This window comes from Sciurus vulgaris (assembly GCF_902686455.1).
Source record: "Sciurus vulgaris genome assembly, chromosome: 2".
Classification (NCBI taxonomy): domain Eukaryota; kingdom Metazoa; phylum Chordata; class Mammalia; order Rodentia; family Sciuridae; genus Sciurus; species Sciurus vulgaris.
This window is the reverse complement of record NC_136462.1, coordinates 82,632,088-82,650,117: the sequence shown is the minus strand read 5'-3', so window position 1 is coordinate 82,650,117 and position 18,030 is coordinate 82,632,088. Positions and strand designations below refer to the sequence as shown.

Below are 18,030 nucleotides of genomic sequence, written 5' to 3'. Positions count from 1 at the left end.
TATGATCTTTAATCTGTTTATTAGTTATCTTGATTTCAATCCTTTTGTTCCTAAATTTTTTTTTTTTTGCTTTCTATTGCCCCAGTGTGTACATCTTTATCCTCTTTGTCAGGTTCCTCTGTCTCATAGTTGGGAAAATTGTTATTTGTATATATAGACTATTAGAATTTAAAATTGGAATGAATTACTGACAACGTTTCTCCTGATCTCCTCAAGTTATACATGTGAAAAATTCAAAAAAATAAGAGGAATGAATGCATTTTGTTCAAAGGCACATCATTAGAAATCATCAGGGAGAGCCAAGCACCAGAAACTGAGTCTGGTTACTAGGTAATCATAGGTAATCAGTGTCCTTTCACTTTCAAATCAATTTTGTATTTGAATTTATGCTCACATTTCACTCTCACAGTTTTTGGAGGCTTAATTTTGAGAAGTAGAGCTGTATACACTTTTTTTTTTTTTTTTTTTTGGGTACTGGGGATTGAACTCAGGGGCACTTAGCAACCGAGCCACATCCCCAGCCCTATTTTGTATTTTATTTAGAAACAGGGTCTTAGAGGTTAGTGCTTTGCTTTTGCTGAGGCTGGCTTTGAACTTGTGATTGTCCTTCCTCAGCCTTCCATGCCATTGCCCTCAGCTATATGCCTCTTTTTAATTCTTTCCTCTAAATAAGTTGTCATTAGGTTTTCTTTTTTTAAAAATATTTTTAGTAGTTGTTGACGAACCTTTATTTTATTTACTTAACTTTTTAAAAATTTGTTCTAATTTCTTATACATGACAGTAGAATGCATTTTGACACACTGTACACAAATGGAGCACAACATCTTATTCCTCTGGTTGTACATGGTGCCAAGTCATACCAGTAGTATAATCATACATGTATATAGGGTAATAATGTCTGTCTCATTCTACCATCCTTCCCATCCCCACATCCCCACCACCTTGCCCCTTCCCTTACTCCCCTCTGCATAATCCAAAGTTCCTTCATTCTCCCTACCCATGCCCCACTATGGATCAGCATCTGCTTATCAGAGAAAACATTTGGACTTTGGATTTTTGGGATTGGCTTATTTCACTTAGCATGCTATTCTCTAGTTCCAACCATTTACCTGCAAAATGCCATAATTTCATCCTTCTTTAAGGTTGAGTAATATTCTACTGTGTATATGTACCACATTTTCTTTATCCATTCATCTGTTGAAGGGCATCCAGGTTGGTTTCATAGTTTATCTATTCAGAATCTAGCTGCTATAGACATTGATGTGGCTGCATTACAGTAGTATGCTGACTTTAAGTTCTTTGGGTATAAACTGAGGTGTGGGATAGCTAGGTCAAATGGTGGTTCCATTCTATGTTTTATGAGGAATCTCCATACTGCTTTCCATAGTGGTTGCACCAATCTGCAGTCCCACAAACAATGTATGAGTGTACCTTTCCCCCCATATTCTTGCCAACACTTGTTATTGCTTGTATTCTTGATAATTACCATTCTGACTAGATTGAGATGAAATTTTAGAGTGGTATTGATTTGCATTTCTCTAATTGCAAGAGATGATGAACATTTTTTCATTTATTTGTTGATTAATTGTATTTCTTTTTCTGTGAAGTGTCTGTTCAGTTCCATTGTCCATTTATTGATTGGGTTATTTGTTTTTATGGTGTTAAGTTTTTTGAGTTCTTCATATATCCTGGAGATTAGTGCTCTGAAGTGCATGTGGTAAAGATTTTTTCCCATTATGTAGGCTCTCTTTTCATATTATTTATTGTTTCCTTTGCTGAGAAGAAGCATTTTAGTTTAAATCCATCCCATTTATTGATTCTTAATTTTACTTCTTGTACTTTAGGAGTCTTGTTAAGGAAGTCAGGTCCTTAGCTGACATAATGAAGATTTGGGCCTACTTTTTCTTCTATTGTGTGCAGGGTCTCTGTCTTTAGTGCCTAAGTCTTTGATCCACTTTGAGTTAATTTTTGTGCTGGGTGAGAGATAGAGGTTTAATTTCATTTTGTTACATATGGATTTCCAGTTTTCCCAGCATCATTTGTTGAATAGGCTATCTTTTCTCCAATGTATGTTTTTGGCACCTTTATCTAATCAGATAATCTTATTTATGTGGGATTGTCTCTGTGTCTCCTATTTTGTACCATTGGTCTACCTGTCTATTTTGGTGCCTATACCATGCTGTTTTTGTTCTTATTGCTCTGTAGTATAGTTGAAGGTCTGGTATTGTGATGCCTCCTGCTTCACTCTTTTTGCTAAGGATTGCCTTGGCTATTCTGGGTCTCATTTTTCCAAATGATTTTCATGATTGATTTTTCTAATTGTATGAAGAATATCATTGGGATTTTAATAGGAATTGCATTGAATCTGTATAACACTTTTGGTAGTATGGCTATTTTGACAATATTAATTCTGCTACCTGAGAGCATGGGAGCTCTTTACACCTTCTAAGGTCTTTTTCAATTCTTTCAATTTCAATTCTTTTTCAATCTCTTTCTTCAGTGTTCTGTAGTTTTCATGGTAGAGGTCTTTCACCTCTTTCATTAGATTGATTCCCAAGGATTTTATTTTTTTTCGATGCTATTTTTTTTTTTTTTTTTTGTGATGCTGGGGATTGAACTCAGGGTTTTGTGCATGCCAGGCAATCACTCTACCTACTGAGCTATATCCCCAGCCCTTGAGGCTATGTGAATGGGGTAGTTTTCCTAATTTCTCTTGCAGTAGATTCATTGCTTATGTATAGAAATGCACTTGATTTATGGGTATTGATTTTATATCCTACTACATTGCCAAATTAATTTATGAATTCTAGAATATTTCTGGTGGAATTTTTCGGCTCCTCTAAATATATAGAATCATGTTATTGGCAGATAGTGATAGTTTGAGTTCTTCTTTTCTTGTTTGTATCCCTTTAATTTATTTGGTCTGTCTAATTGCTGTGGCTAGAGTTTCAAGGATGATGTTGAATAGAAGTGGTGAAAGAGGGCATCCCTGTGTTTTCACAGGTTTTAGAGGAAATGCTTTCAATTTTTCTCCATTTAGAATGATGTTGGCTGTGGGCTTAGCATAGATAGCCTTTACAATGTTGAGGTATGGTCCTACTATCCGTAGTTTTTCTAGTGTTTGAACATGAAGAGGTGCTGTGTTTTGTCAAATGCTTTTTCTGTGTCTATTGAGATATTCATATGATTCTTGTCTTTAAGTAATTGATGTGTGATGTATTACATTTATTGATTTCTGTATGTTGAACCAACCCTGTATCCCTGGGATGAACCCCACTTCATCATGCTACACTATCTTTTTAATATGCTTTTGTATGCAATTTGCCAGAAATTTTATCAAGAATTTTTGCATATGTGTTCATCAGGGATATTGGTCTGAAGTTTTCTTTCCTTGATGTATATTTGTCTGGTTTTGGTATCGGGGTGATACTAATCTCCCAGAATAAGGTTGCAAGGGTTCCCTCCTTTTCTATTTCATGGAATGATATAAGGAGTATTGGTATTAGTTTTTCTTTGAAGACCTCATAGAACTCGGCTGAGAATCCATCTGGTCCTGGGCTTTTCTTGATTGGTAGGTGTTTGTTGGCTTCTTTTCTTTCATTACTTGAAATTGATTTATTTAAATTGTGTATGTCCTCCTGATTCAGATTGGGTAGGTCATATGTCTTTAAAAATTTGTTGATGGCTTCAAGATTTTCTATTTTATTTGAGTAGAGCATTTCAAAATAGTTTCTACTTATCTTCTGTATTTCAGTAGTGTCTGTCATGATATTTCCTTTTTCATCACAAATTTTAGTAATTTGAGTTTTCTCTCTCTCTGTTAGTATAGCTAAGGTTCATCAATTTTATTTATTTTTTCAAAGAATCAATTTTTTGTTTTGTCAATTTTTTCAGTTGTTTCTTTTGTTTCAATTTCATTAATTTGAGCTTTGATTTTAATTATTTCCTGTCTTCTGCTTTTGGTGTTGAATTGTTCTTTTTCTAGGGTTTTGAGGTGTAATGTTAGGTCATTTATTTGTTAACTTTCTATTCTTTTAATGAATGAGCTCAATACAATTAACTTTCCTCGTTGCCCTGCCTTCATAGCATCCCAGAGATTTTAATATGTTGTATCGGTGTTCTTATTTACCTCTAGGTATTTTTTATTTCTTCTGCTATTCATTCATCATTCAATAGCATGCTATTTAGTCTCCAGGTGTTGGAGTAGCTTCTATTTTTTATTTTATTTTTGATTTCTTGTTTCATTCTGTTAAGATCTGATAGGATGCAGGGTAGTATTTCTATTTTTTTTTAATTTGCTGAGTTGCTTTGTGGCATAACATATGGTCTATTTTAGAGAAGCATCTAAGTGTTGCTGAGAAGAAAGAGTATTTGCTCATTGATGGATGAAATACTCCATGTATGCCTCTTTTTGGTTCACTGCTCTAATAATATCATGATAACTGGGCTTTACGGCCTGGAAGTAGTAAGTATCCTAGATGCCTTAATAAGACATATGTGTTCCAGATAATGGAAGATGAATCCTGCATATATTCAGGGATCTCCAACACAGTGACTTCTACTTTTAAGTGGTTTGAGGCATTCCATGCTGTCTTTTCTAAAGTTGCCACAGAGAAAGAAACTCAGTCTTCACCTAATCTCTTTGGATTTTGGAAGCAATGTGTACTGTACTTGTGTACTGTTCTCCAAACTATTTATTGGGGGAATTCATAAGCTTGCAGGTTTGAGTTGTGCCTGGAGCAAGAAAAGTCTCCCTAGACAGCCCGAAGGCAAAAAATAATCTTTATGAGTAGCAGACAGCAGACTCAGATTCCTATGGTGTCCAACTCCTTCAACACCTCTTTCTGTCCCAGTGAACATGTTCTATATGACCAATTAACAGTGAGTTTGGATTATGAATGGATAAACATGTCATGCAAGTGAATGTTCACTGCATTATTAAAAGAGACTGAGGTTGCCCTGAGAAAAATGGTGAAGTAAAACCCTTTTAATTCAAAGCACTTCAGGGAATCCATTGTATACTTACAACTCTTTCTAATTTGTAGATAGGACAAAATGATTGGTTGGTTTGGTTGTCAGAGTCAGAGAATGAAGATCATAAAATTACAGATATGAGATTCTGCAGAGGCAGGGGCAATGGTACATGCCTGTAATCCAAAGACTCAGGAGGCTGAGACAGGGAGATTGTAATTTTAAGGTTGGCCTCAGCAACTTAGCAAGGACCAAGCTACTTAGTGAGCCCTATTTCAAAAACAAAACAAAACAAAACAAAACCCCCAAACACCCCAAAACCCCCCCGAACAAACAAACAAACAAACAAACAAACAAATGAACAAAAAAATTCCCCCAAAGGACTGGGGGCTTAGCTCAGTGGTAAAATACCCCTGAGGAATAAAAAAAGGAATGAAGTCCTGTAGAAAAACTGTACTGGATTTTTCAGAAAGGCCTGGTGAATTAAGATTAGGTCCTATGAAAAATGATATTAGAAGTTGTTCTCTGTATAAGAACAAGATGATTCATTCCTATAATGTCAGTCAGCTGCTTTCTGTATCTATCCTAGGACTCATGGCACTAAGTATTACTTTGGTATCTAATTGGTGCTTAATTGGTTTTAAATAGTGACCATATAGCATAGACAGAGTCTTTGTATAGAATCAACAAGAGTTTCCCCTCACTAAGGGTAAACTGGTGTTGTTATTGGAGATGGGGGTCTGCAGAGAGTGAGGGCCAACGACGCCTCCCAGTAAACAGACATCAGAGACCAGACTTGGAAGGCACAGATCTAATTTTACTTAGGATTGTACAAGACGTATCTAGGCACATTATCCAATCAGGTTAAGATGCTTGTTAAAATGTAACAGAACCAACCTCTAGGTAAGCTCTATGTCATACTAATGTAAACAAACCAAGCATCCCTAAGTGATTCTGTCTGGCAACAAGTCTGAGACAAAGTACTCGGGGAAGGCAAACTCCAGCACACAGCATGAGGCGAGGCAGCACAGGCGAGCTCACACCACAGCTTGCTGAGCAAGGCTTTCCCTCAGCTGGTAGCTCAGCCTCAGTAACTGCAAAGGCCTACAATCCATGGCGAGTCTTTACCATTTCCTCTGTTTCTCTGTCCAGACTGTTTGGTTTATTTAGACCATGGTGTCAGTGACTGCTGACAAGCTTGAGGAATGTTCACTACAATCTGGTACCGTCACCATTGTGTGTTCAAACTACCAATATGAAGGTAAATCCTTTGACTACCATGGGGTACCATATTCATCATGCCTTTGCCAGACTTGCTGTTCATGTGTGGCAAGTGGAATAGAGTTAAGCCCTTATTTTCTGGAAGGCTTAAAGATGTGTTTTCATAGAGATATACATTTATTCTAGGTCCTGATTTTTCCTTCCTATCCATAATGCTTCTTCCAGCACTACAGTTTCATGAACTTGTAGAATACCTCTCCTGCCTTATCTATTACTAGTGTGTAATTTCAGTTCTGGATACATTTTTATAGGAAATGAAGTATAACAATGGACTGATATGCATTGAATTCACTGGCTTTATTTTTGCTCCTTAAGTCAAAACCACCCACTGATAAATTTTTGCATATTGTCTAATTGATTTGGTGCATCCTTTAAATCAGTGTCAATATATGTTGACATTTGTACTATATCTATTTATATGGCCAGAATATACAGAAGATGAAAAAAGTCATAATGAAAACTGAATAATGTATGGGCAAAATTTATGCTTTTTTTTTTTTTTGCTTCATAAGACTTTTAATTCCTCTATGACATAGAAATAAGATAACATACCATAAATGCTATGTAAACTCCAATATGCACTAAAGTCTATGTTACTTGACTTTAGCCTATGGTCAATATAAAGTTAGTAGGATAATTTTTATCTTTTCTCTATACATATTATGTGTCTTGATTCTAGGGAAATCTTATATAACCTCACTTGTGGCTAACGCCTCTTGTTCTACAGCACCCAGACCAAGGCAATTAACTATTTTATATCTGCATAAAATTGATTAGTAGTCTATATATTGGGCATCAGGAGGGCACTTTCAAGCCACTCTAATACACCCTTGCCTTAAACTATGTGTGCCAATCCCTAGGTGGAAGAGAAGTTTCAGGTGAAAAAGAGATGCTCTGTTGAACAGCAGATCCTCCTGCCTCAGCCTCCTGAGTTTCTGGGTTTATAGGTGTACACCACAGTGCCTGCATGCCTCCTATTCTTGTGAACTCTGTTTAGTGGGATTGGAGGTCCTTGGGCCCCAGGGAAGAGACTTCCACAGGGGACACAGCTGATAATGGTTTCTGACCGCTTCATATCGTGAACCAAAGTTCAAAATGTATTTGTCTCTGACAGTTTGTGGTCTGAGGAAAGAGTTAAAATGGAATCTCATGAGTCATTTGTTGAAATATTTTAAGTTATGCATCAAGGTAATTAAATCTTGGGTATAGTATGATCTATCCTGTGTTGATAAATCTATGTTATAATGACATATGCATATTTGTGTGTAATCCTGAAAAGTCCCATTTATAGATTTGGTGATGTTTGGGATTAGAAAAAGGTTAATAAGGAGGGAAGTGGGGGTCCAGATAGGTATCTCTATTTTGCTTGTCACTTTAGGGCCTTTATGACATGGATCCCAGGCAGTACATTTTTTTTTTGTTTGTTTGGGTAAAGGATAGTAATTGGGATGACAAATCCCAATTACCAGGGAGTGATTTGATTTCTCCTGTATACCAGGAACAAGGAATATTAAATGCAGAACTCAGGGGATTCATGGGATGCTTCTTAGTACTCCTTTCCCTAATAGTTCTCACGACTAGAACAGTGGCATCCCATCAATAAAGGATCATGTCAAGACTACTATCCTATATGAAAGAAGCTCTGTTCATTCCACCAAGTAGAGTACAGTCTCTAGGTAGGTACTGATGGAAGATAATGTGAAATGAAAGAAATTCTCTTGTCAGAATAGCTCTCATGAGCAGCTACACAGGGCTGGGGATATAGCTCAGTTGGTAGAATGCTTGCCTTGCATGTACAAGGCACTGGGTTCAATCCCCAGCACAAAAAAAAAAAAAAAAAAAAAAACCAAAAATAAAACCAGCTACACAAAGTGGGGACTAGGACAAATATGTGTTATGTTAATTATATTTTCCTCCTTGCTAAATTCATAGGAAGTACACTCACGATGGTTCACTTTTTTGGATTAGATCACTAATAATTCTTCTCCTTCCTCTTTTTTCCTTCTTTCTTCCGTCCCTCCCTCCCTCCCTCCCTCCCTCCCTCCCTCCCTTCCTTCCCTTCCCTTCTTTTCTTTCTTCTTGTAACACTGGGGAATTAACCCTGGGGTCCTCTACCACTGAGCTATACCCGCAGCTCTTTTTAAAATTATATTCAAAGGCAAAGTCACACTAAGTTGCCCAGTCTGGCCTTGAGCTTGGGATCTTCCTGCCTCAGTCTCTCTCTCTGGGATTACAAGCATGTGCTGCCATGTCTAACCAATAATTTATTATGTTACTCAGTTTCCTCTTTTCTTTCCTGTTTGTTTCCTTGATAAAAGAGGAATGGGCTGCTATAAACATTGATGTAACTGCATGACTGATGTGATCCTATAATATGTACAATCAGAAAAGTGTGAAATTTTACTCCATTTGTGCATGATTTATCACAATGTATAAATGCATTCTACTGTCATGTACAACTAATTAGAACAAATAAAAAATTAATTAAAAAAAGAAGAATGGGTGCAGATATTACGTATAGCCTCCATTGTTCCTCTAGTTTCAATCTCAATACTTCTTTCTTATGTGCCTTGGGAATCTGACCTCACTGGGCTGCATAAACAGGTCGCATTATCCTCTGTTTTCTGTTCAGTTTGGTCAAAGTCTAACTGTTGCAAGAGATATGAGATCCAAGATCAGATCATTTTATTTATTTCTCCTCTTCAGGGACACAGTGGGCTGACAGTGTTATACTTTAATGACCATCTCCATCCACAAATGCTTTATTTCTAAATTTTTTCAACTACTCTTTGCCTCTGTCCCTTTACGCTCAGAAGAGGTCATGTTCCCCCCCTGCTGTCTTTAACCTAGGATCCCTCATTTTTCCTTATGTTGTTCACAGATTTGTGCATATTCTCTTTATTAAGCTCTCTCCAGTTATTTAATTTAACTTTCATCTCTAGTCCTGGTGGGATCCTGACTGATACAAGTGTACAAAATTGAAAGTCACAATCTTTGTTTGTTCCCTTAATAATCCTACTGTGCTGAATCATTTATTGAAAAAATTATTCTCTATTTGTCCAGAAAAATAAATATTAATTAATTAATTAATTAGCCATACTGGGGATTGAGCCCAGGGCCTCACGCATGCTAGGCAAGAGGTCTACCATTTAGCCACACCACAGCCTTTTTAAAAAAATCTAATTTGAGTCAGGGTCTTGCTAAGTTGCCCACGCTAACCTTGAACTGGTGATCCTCCTTCCTTAGCTTCCTGAGTGGCTGGGATGTAGGCATGGACCAGAGTGCCTGACTCAGAGGACTAAATATTTACATGGCTGGCAACATAGTATCCATGCTGGTTTGCTCTCCTCTGTTCTACTCAATAGTGTGTGGTTGAGTTTTAGAGTCTGAACTTCCTTTGTAATGACTATTTTAGGAATTGCTTCTAATAAGCCATTATCTAGATTTGTAAAATGTTGAACAAAATAGTACGATATATTTAGAAGGCAATAATCTACTCTCATTTCCTCTTCTCTAGTGTCTCATTATGAGTTGTTAGGACCTTTGTTTTTTCTGGTAAAACCAAATAGGTCTCTGGGGACAAAGTCCTTTGACCCATGAGGATGGTCTCCACTCAGGTCTATGTAATGTCACTTGGCCACTGTCCTTGAGCTGTAATCAGCTTCATTTCCACCCATGGCAGAGTGTAATGGCCCTTAGTGGTAGAGAACACAGGATGATCTCAGACTCCTTGAAGTTGCCCTTTTCTTTCTGTAGGTTAAATGGAGGATCGGAAATAAATTTAATAATAAGGTGAGTAGCTTTAGCTCTCTAGTCAGACATGGTTCTGTGTAGGTCCTGTGGACATGCATCATCTCCTACAGTGCTGAGTGTCATCTGAAAGCAGAGGAGATAGTGTCCTAGCATGACACACTGAACTACTGGAGAATCACTGTGATGAGAGGAAATAATTGTGAAAATTGGAAATGGTGAACTCACCTGGACTTTCAATTAGACCCATATTGGGTTGGAGTTATGTGAAAAATATTACAAAAAGTCAAACAGCTTTATGATGTTTTGGTTTCATTTTGCAGTTAATTAATCACACTGTTTCCAGTGATGACTGTATGAATGATGCTCATTTTCTGTAAACAGGTAAGAAATTTTTTGTGGCACAGGAAACTAAGAAAACAAAGGTTGGTATAACTTTGCCTTCCTTGTAACTTCCAAAGAGTTGAGGTATGTATGTCTTGTCACTTGTATGTGGAATGTAGAAAAGTTGAACTGACAGACACTGAGAGTAAAATTGTGGTTCTGGAGGTTGAAGGTTGAGGGGTTGGTTAGATATTGGTTCAAAGGACATAAAATTTAAGTTAGAGCAAAGAAATAAGTTTAAGAGATGTATCATTCATCAGGATGACTATAGTTATTAGTGATATGTTGTACTTATAAAAGAAAGAGTAGATTTTAATATTTCTCACTTCACTAAATAAGTACATGTGCTAATGTGTATGTTAAATAGTTTGATTCAGCCATTCTACAATGTATCCAAACATCATATTGTACATTATAAATACATAAAATTTGTATTAGTCAACTAATAATGAAAAAAAGGAGATGAGGCACAAACTGTGAAAACAGAAGTAAATTTATTAAGACATGTTTAAGTTTGCAGGATGGAAGAGACACCCAAAGAATAGAAGAGATATCCAAAATTCAAAGATGATTTTGCCTTTTCAGGGTGGGGTGGTTTATGGGAGATTGTACTCAGAGGCACTTGACCACTGAGCCACATCCCCAGCCCTATTTTGTTTTTTTATTAGAGACAGGTTCTCACTGAGTTGCTTAGCACCTCACTTTCTTTCTTTCTTTCTTTCTTTCTTTCTTTCTTTCTTTCTTTCTTTCTTTCTTTCTTTCTTTCTTTCTTTCTTTTTTTTTTTTTGCTGAGGCTGGCTTTGAACTTGTGATCCTCCTGTGTCAGCCTCCCAAGCTGCTGGGATTACAGGCGTGCGACACTGTGGCTGGTCCAAAATTCAAAGATGAATAAATTGCTGCCAGTGTAGATGTTATTTAAAATAAGATGTGGAAGATTAAAATAAAATAAAATTATCAGGAATTGAAATAGTTCTTCTGTTTTCTTATGTGCTTTTGAATTTCAAAGTGTTTTTGTATCATTTTTTTGTTCTGGAAAAACTCTTTGAAAACATACTTTTTCCCTATTATTTTTATTGGTCCTTAATAGCTGTACATGTCGGTGGTGTTTAATGCTACATATGTGTATATGCATGCACTATAACAACATGATTTGGTCAATATCAATCCACAGCACTTCCCCTCCTCCCGGCCTCTTACCCCATGGTCCCGTTCCTGTACTGATCTTCCTTTGATTTTCAGGAGATTCACCCCCCCTTTTCTTTTCCTTTTTCCTCTCTAGCTGACCCTAAATGACCCCTGAACTTCTGAGTTTGACTCATTTTGCTTAACATGATGGTCTCTAATTTCATCCATTTTCCTGCAAATGCCATAATTTCTTTTTTCTTTATGGTTGAATAAAAGTCCATTGTTTATATATATTACATTTTCTTTATCCATTCATCTGTTGCCAGGCATGTGGGCTGATTTCATAACTTGGCTATTGTAAATTGTGAATTGTGCTAATGCAAACATTGATGTGGCTTTATTACTATAGTATGCTGATTTTAGTTTTTTTGGATAAATATGATGGAGATAGCTGGGTCATATGGTCATTCCATTCCTAGCTTTTTGAGGTATCTCCACCATACTGCTTTGCAAAGTGGTTGTACTAATTTGCAGTCCCACCAACAATGTATGAGTGTAACTTCCCCCCACATCCTTTTCAGCATTTATTATTATTTGTAATTTTTTTTAGAATTTATAATGCTCTTTATTGAGTTTATTATTCAGAATATTAGGATGAGGGAAGAGGGGTTAATATTATTTGAATAATATTTTTTCTTTTCTAAAAATTTAATTTTTAAAAAATTAATTATTTATTTTTAAATTTTTTACAGACTGTATTTTGATTCATTGTACACAAATGGGGTACATCATTTCATTTCTAAGATTGTACATGATGTAGATTCATATCATTCATGTGATCATACATGTACATAAGGTAACGATGTCTGTCTCAACTGTTTTTTGTATTCTTGATGACTGCCATTCTGAGAAATGAAGTCTCAGTGTAGTTTTGATTTGCATTTCCCTAATTGCTAATTATGTTGAACATTTTTTCATGTATTTCATGGCTATTTGTATTTCTTCTTTTCAGAAGTGTCTGCTTAATTCATTTGCCCATTTTTTAATTGTCTTATCTGATTTTATTGGTTTAAGGTAAAAATGTTCTTTCTTGAGAACAATTAATCTCTAAGAACTTGTTTCAGAGCATAATCAACAGGATTGTGAGGGAGTTTCCCATCATGCTTGCCACATAAAACATGGAGGAGAACACAAAGAGGAGAAGCTGGATACCCCAGGAGTTGGTGAGTCCCAGGAACACAAACTCGGGCACCACAGAGTGATTTGCTCCACCCATTGGTTTTGTTGGCAGTGCTTGCTACCTGAAGGAGAACAACAGAAGAAAATACAAATTATGACAACTACATTAATAGACCATTCTGGGAAATGAAGTCAAAATCATGGAAAGAGAGAGAGAAGTCAAAATCATGAAAATCTCTTTTTACTTTAGCATTAAAACCAACCTAAAAGACATGGCTCGCTGGCCCTCTAACTAGGCTCTGACTGAGACCGACCACCCTCCCGACGCTGGACCCAGCACCTCAGCTACTCGAGGTCTGACTGAAGTCGCCAGCAGTGCTGTGGGTTGTAGGGTGGACCCAGGAGAGGAAATGACAACATCGACCCTCCAGGAAGCCACCGATCTGCTGACAAAAGCCCCAGAAAAGGATAAAGCCAAGAATTACAAGGAAGCACTACAGCTCTACCAGCCTGCAGTGGAGCACTCTCTCCACGCAATGACGTCCGAGGCTCACAGTGACAAGGCCCAGGAGAGCATGCTAGCCGTGTGCAGTATTGAGACTGGGCAGAGAGGCTGAAGGATTATTTATGAAACAGAGAAACACGGCGAGAAGTCAGTAAAAGAAAATCAGAGTGAGGGCAAGCGCAGTGATGGTGACAGCCAAGGGGATAATCCAGAGGAAAAGAAATTGCAAGAGCACCTGAGGGGTGCCGTTGTGATGGAGAAGCCCAAGGATGGAGTGATGTGGCTGGGCTGGAGCGGCCATGGAGGCTGTCAAAGAAGCTGTCATTTGTTAACTAAATTCCATTGTGTGTATATACTATATTTCACATGATTCCTTTAAAAATATAGAAATGATAGAAATAATTGTTATTAGATCTTGTAAGAGCTAAAAATAGAGATGCATTCAAAGGAAGACACACTTAGAGCAATTAGAGCTTGCTGGACCCTCTCTAGGGGTTTTGGTTTCCCTAGAGACAGAGGGTTGAGTATTAAACTGGCATTTTCTGTTATGAACCTTTCCAGTAACCCATCTGTTTCAAATAAGAGTATTTGCTTGAACAGTGAGGATGATAACAAATATTTTAGCAAACGGTCATATTTTTCAAGACACCAAGGTACATTAGAAAGCTTAGAGTTCTTTGGGATGGTTAATTTTGGTGGCCAAAGCAGCCCTCATCAGTGTCATTAAGTGGCAGTGAGGAACTGTAAAATGGGATTTTCTTTCCCCAGCAGTTTGTTACCACCTGGGTCACTTGGGTTCTAGGTGAAGCTCTATCGTGAAGTAAGTTTATTGTTTTTTTCAAGTTATTTAATATTTTTGGGAATGAGTTTCCTGATATGAAACTCAGAGACTTAGAGACTTTCCTAAATTGGTGATCTTCAATTTACCCATATGTCCTAAAGCTGACCTCATTGATTTAGGTCTCCTAGATGAGGCTGAAGACTTCCTTTGAGTTCTATTCTGACTTTTGGTAGGACAAATTTTTCATTCCACCTTTTATTCTATCCTCATCTGGTAAATACATAACTGCAAACAAGAGGATTTTATTCATCTCTTCAGCAAATATTTATTTGCCATATTTTATATCAAGAATGATACTAAATTTTTGTTACTTTGGGCAGAATAGGACAGATATGGTTCTTAGTGTTATGTCTGTAGACTTAGGGGATGAGAAATTAAACAAATAATGAATTTTATTCGTAGTAAGTACTAGTAAGAAGTACAGTGCTTTTTGAAAGCCAATACATGATACTCTTAATTTGTATAACTAGAAGAGTGTGAATATTATATTAATCATATTATGTTTTTGTTATCTTTAGATACATGATAGTAGAGTGTATTTTGACATATCACACATACATGGAGTATAACTTCCCATTCTTGTGGTTGTACATGATGTTGGAGTTACACTGGTCGTGTGTATGAAACTAGGAAAGTTATGTCTGATTCATTCTACTGCCTTTCCCGTTCCCATCCCCACTCTTTCCTTCATTTCTCTTTGTCTAATGCAGTGAACTTCTATTCTTCCCTCCCTCCCCCTTATTGTGTGTTAGTACACATATTCCTACCCTTCTACCCTCCTACCCTTCCCCACCTTTCCTTATTTTGGGCTAGCTTCTGCCTATCAGAGAAAACATCTGAACTTTGACTTTTGGGATCTGGCTTATTCCACTTAGCATAATAGTCTCCAGCTCCATCCATTTACTGGCGATTGTCATAATTTCACTTCCTTTGTGGCTGAGTAATATTCCATTGTGTGTATATACTATATATTTTTTTATCCATTCATCCATTGAAAGGAATCTGGTTGGTTTCATAGCTTGGCTATTGTGAATTGAGCTGGAATAAACAGTGATGTGGCTGCAACACTTTAGTATACTGATTTTAAGTCTTTTGGGTATATGCTGAGGAATGGGATAGCAGAATCAAATGGTGATTCCATTCCAAGTTTTCTGAGGAATATCCATACTGCTTTCCATAATGGTTGTACCAATTTGCAGTCCCACCAGCAATGAATGAGTGAACATTTTTCCCCATATCCTTACCAACATTTATTGTTACTTGTATTCTTGATAATTGCCACTCTGAGTGGCGTGAGATAGAATCTAGTGTAGTTTCAATTGTAATTTCTCTAATTGCTATAGATGTTGAAACTTTTTTTTAATATATATTTGTTGATCAATCATATTTCTGTGAAGTGCAGCACTTCTCAAATTACCTGTGGCAAGGGCCCACATATTTTCCCTATTAATTTGCAGCCCTTCATGAATGGAGATTTTTGGAAAAATACAAAATCAGAAACATTGGTGTCATTGTAATGCTATTTGCTAGAGAAAATTTTTAATATTTATTCTCAATTTTTTAACCTAATGTGATGCAAAATGGTAACAGTTCATAGAACTGCACTTTTCAGTGGATCATTTTCATTGTTTTAGAAGCCCAAATATGGATAAGTCATAACTCCTGCCTTCAGGGAGCTTATGGTCTCCTTGATGAGTTAGATTTGTACCAAGTTCATCATAATATAAGGGACAGCAAAATAAATACTAGTAATAATAAAGACAGATTTCATAGATGTGGCAAATGTAAGTTAATAGTGAAGATAACCATATTCCCAGTGGTAGGGTTAGAAATAAAGAAATAAAAGGAGTGTTTTCCAGATTAAGGATTATTGTCTTAAAAGTGTATGAAATAGTGATTATTTCCATGTGACTGGGGCTGACCAGAATCAGAAGGGTTTGGTGTGAGTTCTTATTACTTATGTTCATCATCTTTTTTCAAATGACAAAGATCATCTAGCTGGGAGGAAACAGGGTGTTATATTAAAGAGAGACAGAACATTAGTGATAAAGAGGAGATCCACACAATAGTGACCGACTTTATATTTCAAAGACTATCAGCATATGAAATCAGGTTTAGTGCAAAGGTATAAATAAGCTTTCAAAACTTTGACTTCTCTCCTCCTGGTCTATTTACATAGATGTCATAATTTACATTTTCTCCTGTTGTTCCTCCACAGGCAGCACCACTGATAAAGCCAATGGAAGGAGCAAATCACTCTGTGGTGTCCGAGTTTGTGTTCCTGGGACTCACCAACTCCTGGGGTATCCAGCTACTCCTCTTTGTGTTCTCCTCCATGTTTTATGTGGCAAGCATGATGGGAAACTCCCTCATTGTGTTCACGGTGGCTTCTGAGCCACATTTACATTCTCCCATGTACTTTCTCTTGGTCAACCTCTCCTTCATTGACCTGGGTTTTTCTTCTGTTGTCTCCCCCAAGATGATTTATGACCTTTTCAGGAAGCACAAAGTCATCTCCTTTACAGGATGCATCACCCAGATCTTCTTCATTCATGTCATTGGTGGTGTGGAGATGGTGCTGCTCATAGCCATGGCCTTTGACAGATATGTGGCCATTTGTAAGCCTCTGCACTACCTGACCATCATGAGCCCAAAAATGTGCATCTTCTTTTCAGTGGCTGCGTGGGTGGTTGGCCTTATGCACTCAGTGGTTCAGTTGACTTTTGTGATAAAGTTGCCCTTCTGTGGCCCTAATGTGTTGGACAGCTTTTACTGTGACCTTCCTTGGTTCATCAAACTTGCCTGCACAGACACCTACCGACTGGAATTCATGGTTACTGCTAATGGTGGTTTCATCTCTGTGGGCTCCTTCCTCATACTGATCATTTCCTATATTGTCATCATTCTCACTGTTCAGAAACACTCTTCTGCTGGTTCCTTGAAGGCTCTGTCCACCCTTTCAGCTCACATCACTGTGGTCGTCTTGTTCTTTGGTCCTTTAATATTCATCTATACACGGCCATATTCTTCCACACACCTGGACAAGTTCCTGGCCTTCTTTGATGCAGTTCTGACTCCTTTTCTGAATCCTGTCATCTACACACTAAGGAATCAAGAAATGAAGGTGGCAATGAGCAAAGTATGCAGACAGCTAGTGACTTATAGGAGGATCTCCTAAGTGATTGGTGGCGTTGTGAAGAGTGTTCATAGAATACTGAAGTTCACTGTGATGGTCAGACTCAGATGAAAGCTTCTCTTTGTCCTCCCTTGATTTGATTATCCATATTGTATTAGGTGCATTTTATCTTTTACTTAAGAGAGAGGGACGTTCACTTCTGAAGGGAGATGAGGAATTGCATACAAAGTATTTAGAAACCAAAGACTGATAATTTCGAGACTCAATTCCAAAGGGATATTATTTGAAGTAATTATTAGAAATACATAAAAGGGCACTTTACCTTGAGGCCTTCTGAATGGGAGGCCTTCTGAATAGAACTCTGTAATCTAGTATGGCCTCATCTTAACTTGACTCCATCTGCAAAGATCCTATTTGCAAATAATCTCCCCTTCACAAAACTGCCAAGTATCTATCTGGTGGACACAAATCAGCCCAAAGTAGTAGTATAGTAGTGAAGCTATCAGGGAACTGAAATGGTTCAGGTATAGCTACAGAGTGAAAATGGATTTGAAATTAACATAATAGAAGTAACTTAGAGAAAACTGAGTTCTAGTCTTGCTTCATTATGACATGTGGTAATTAAGTATTACTAAGTGCTTTTTATTTTAATAAATTCATCAAAGCTGCACTCTGTAAACTTTGCCCAAAATTTAACATATATCATTGCCATTCTTCAGTCTCATTATTTGAAGTTATATCTATACAACAAAGGAAAAAGAGAATTTACTTCCTAAACTTTCTATATCCTTGAGGTTTTATCTTTTGCTAAAACTGGGCAGTGTATTCATCAGCAAAGGGGGCCAAGTTCAAGCGCT

The 18,030-nt window shown here is 37.1% G+C and overlaps 1 protein-coding gene across 1 annotated transcript; it reads left to right on the top strand.

Annotated features, from left to right (window-relative positions):
- Window positions 1-16,273: 16,273 nt before the first annotated feature.
- LOC306653425 (olfactory receptor 4F3/4F16/4F29-like) lies at window positions 16,274-17,215 on the top strand (the record flags this gene model as incomplete). The annotated part of the gene is made up of 1 exon (XM_079126428.1): window positions 16,274-17,215. Exon 1 carries the CDS (start codon window positions 16,277-16,279, stop codon window positions 17,213-17,215), a length of 939 nt encoding a protein of 312 aa, XP_078982554.1. The 5' UTR covers window positions 16,274-16,276.
- Window positions 17,216-18,030: the final 815 nt, after the last annotated feature.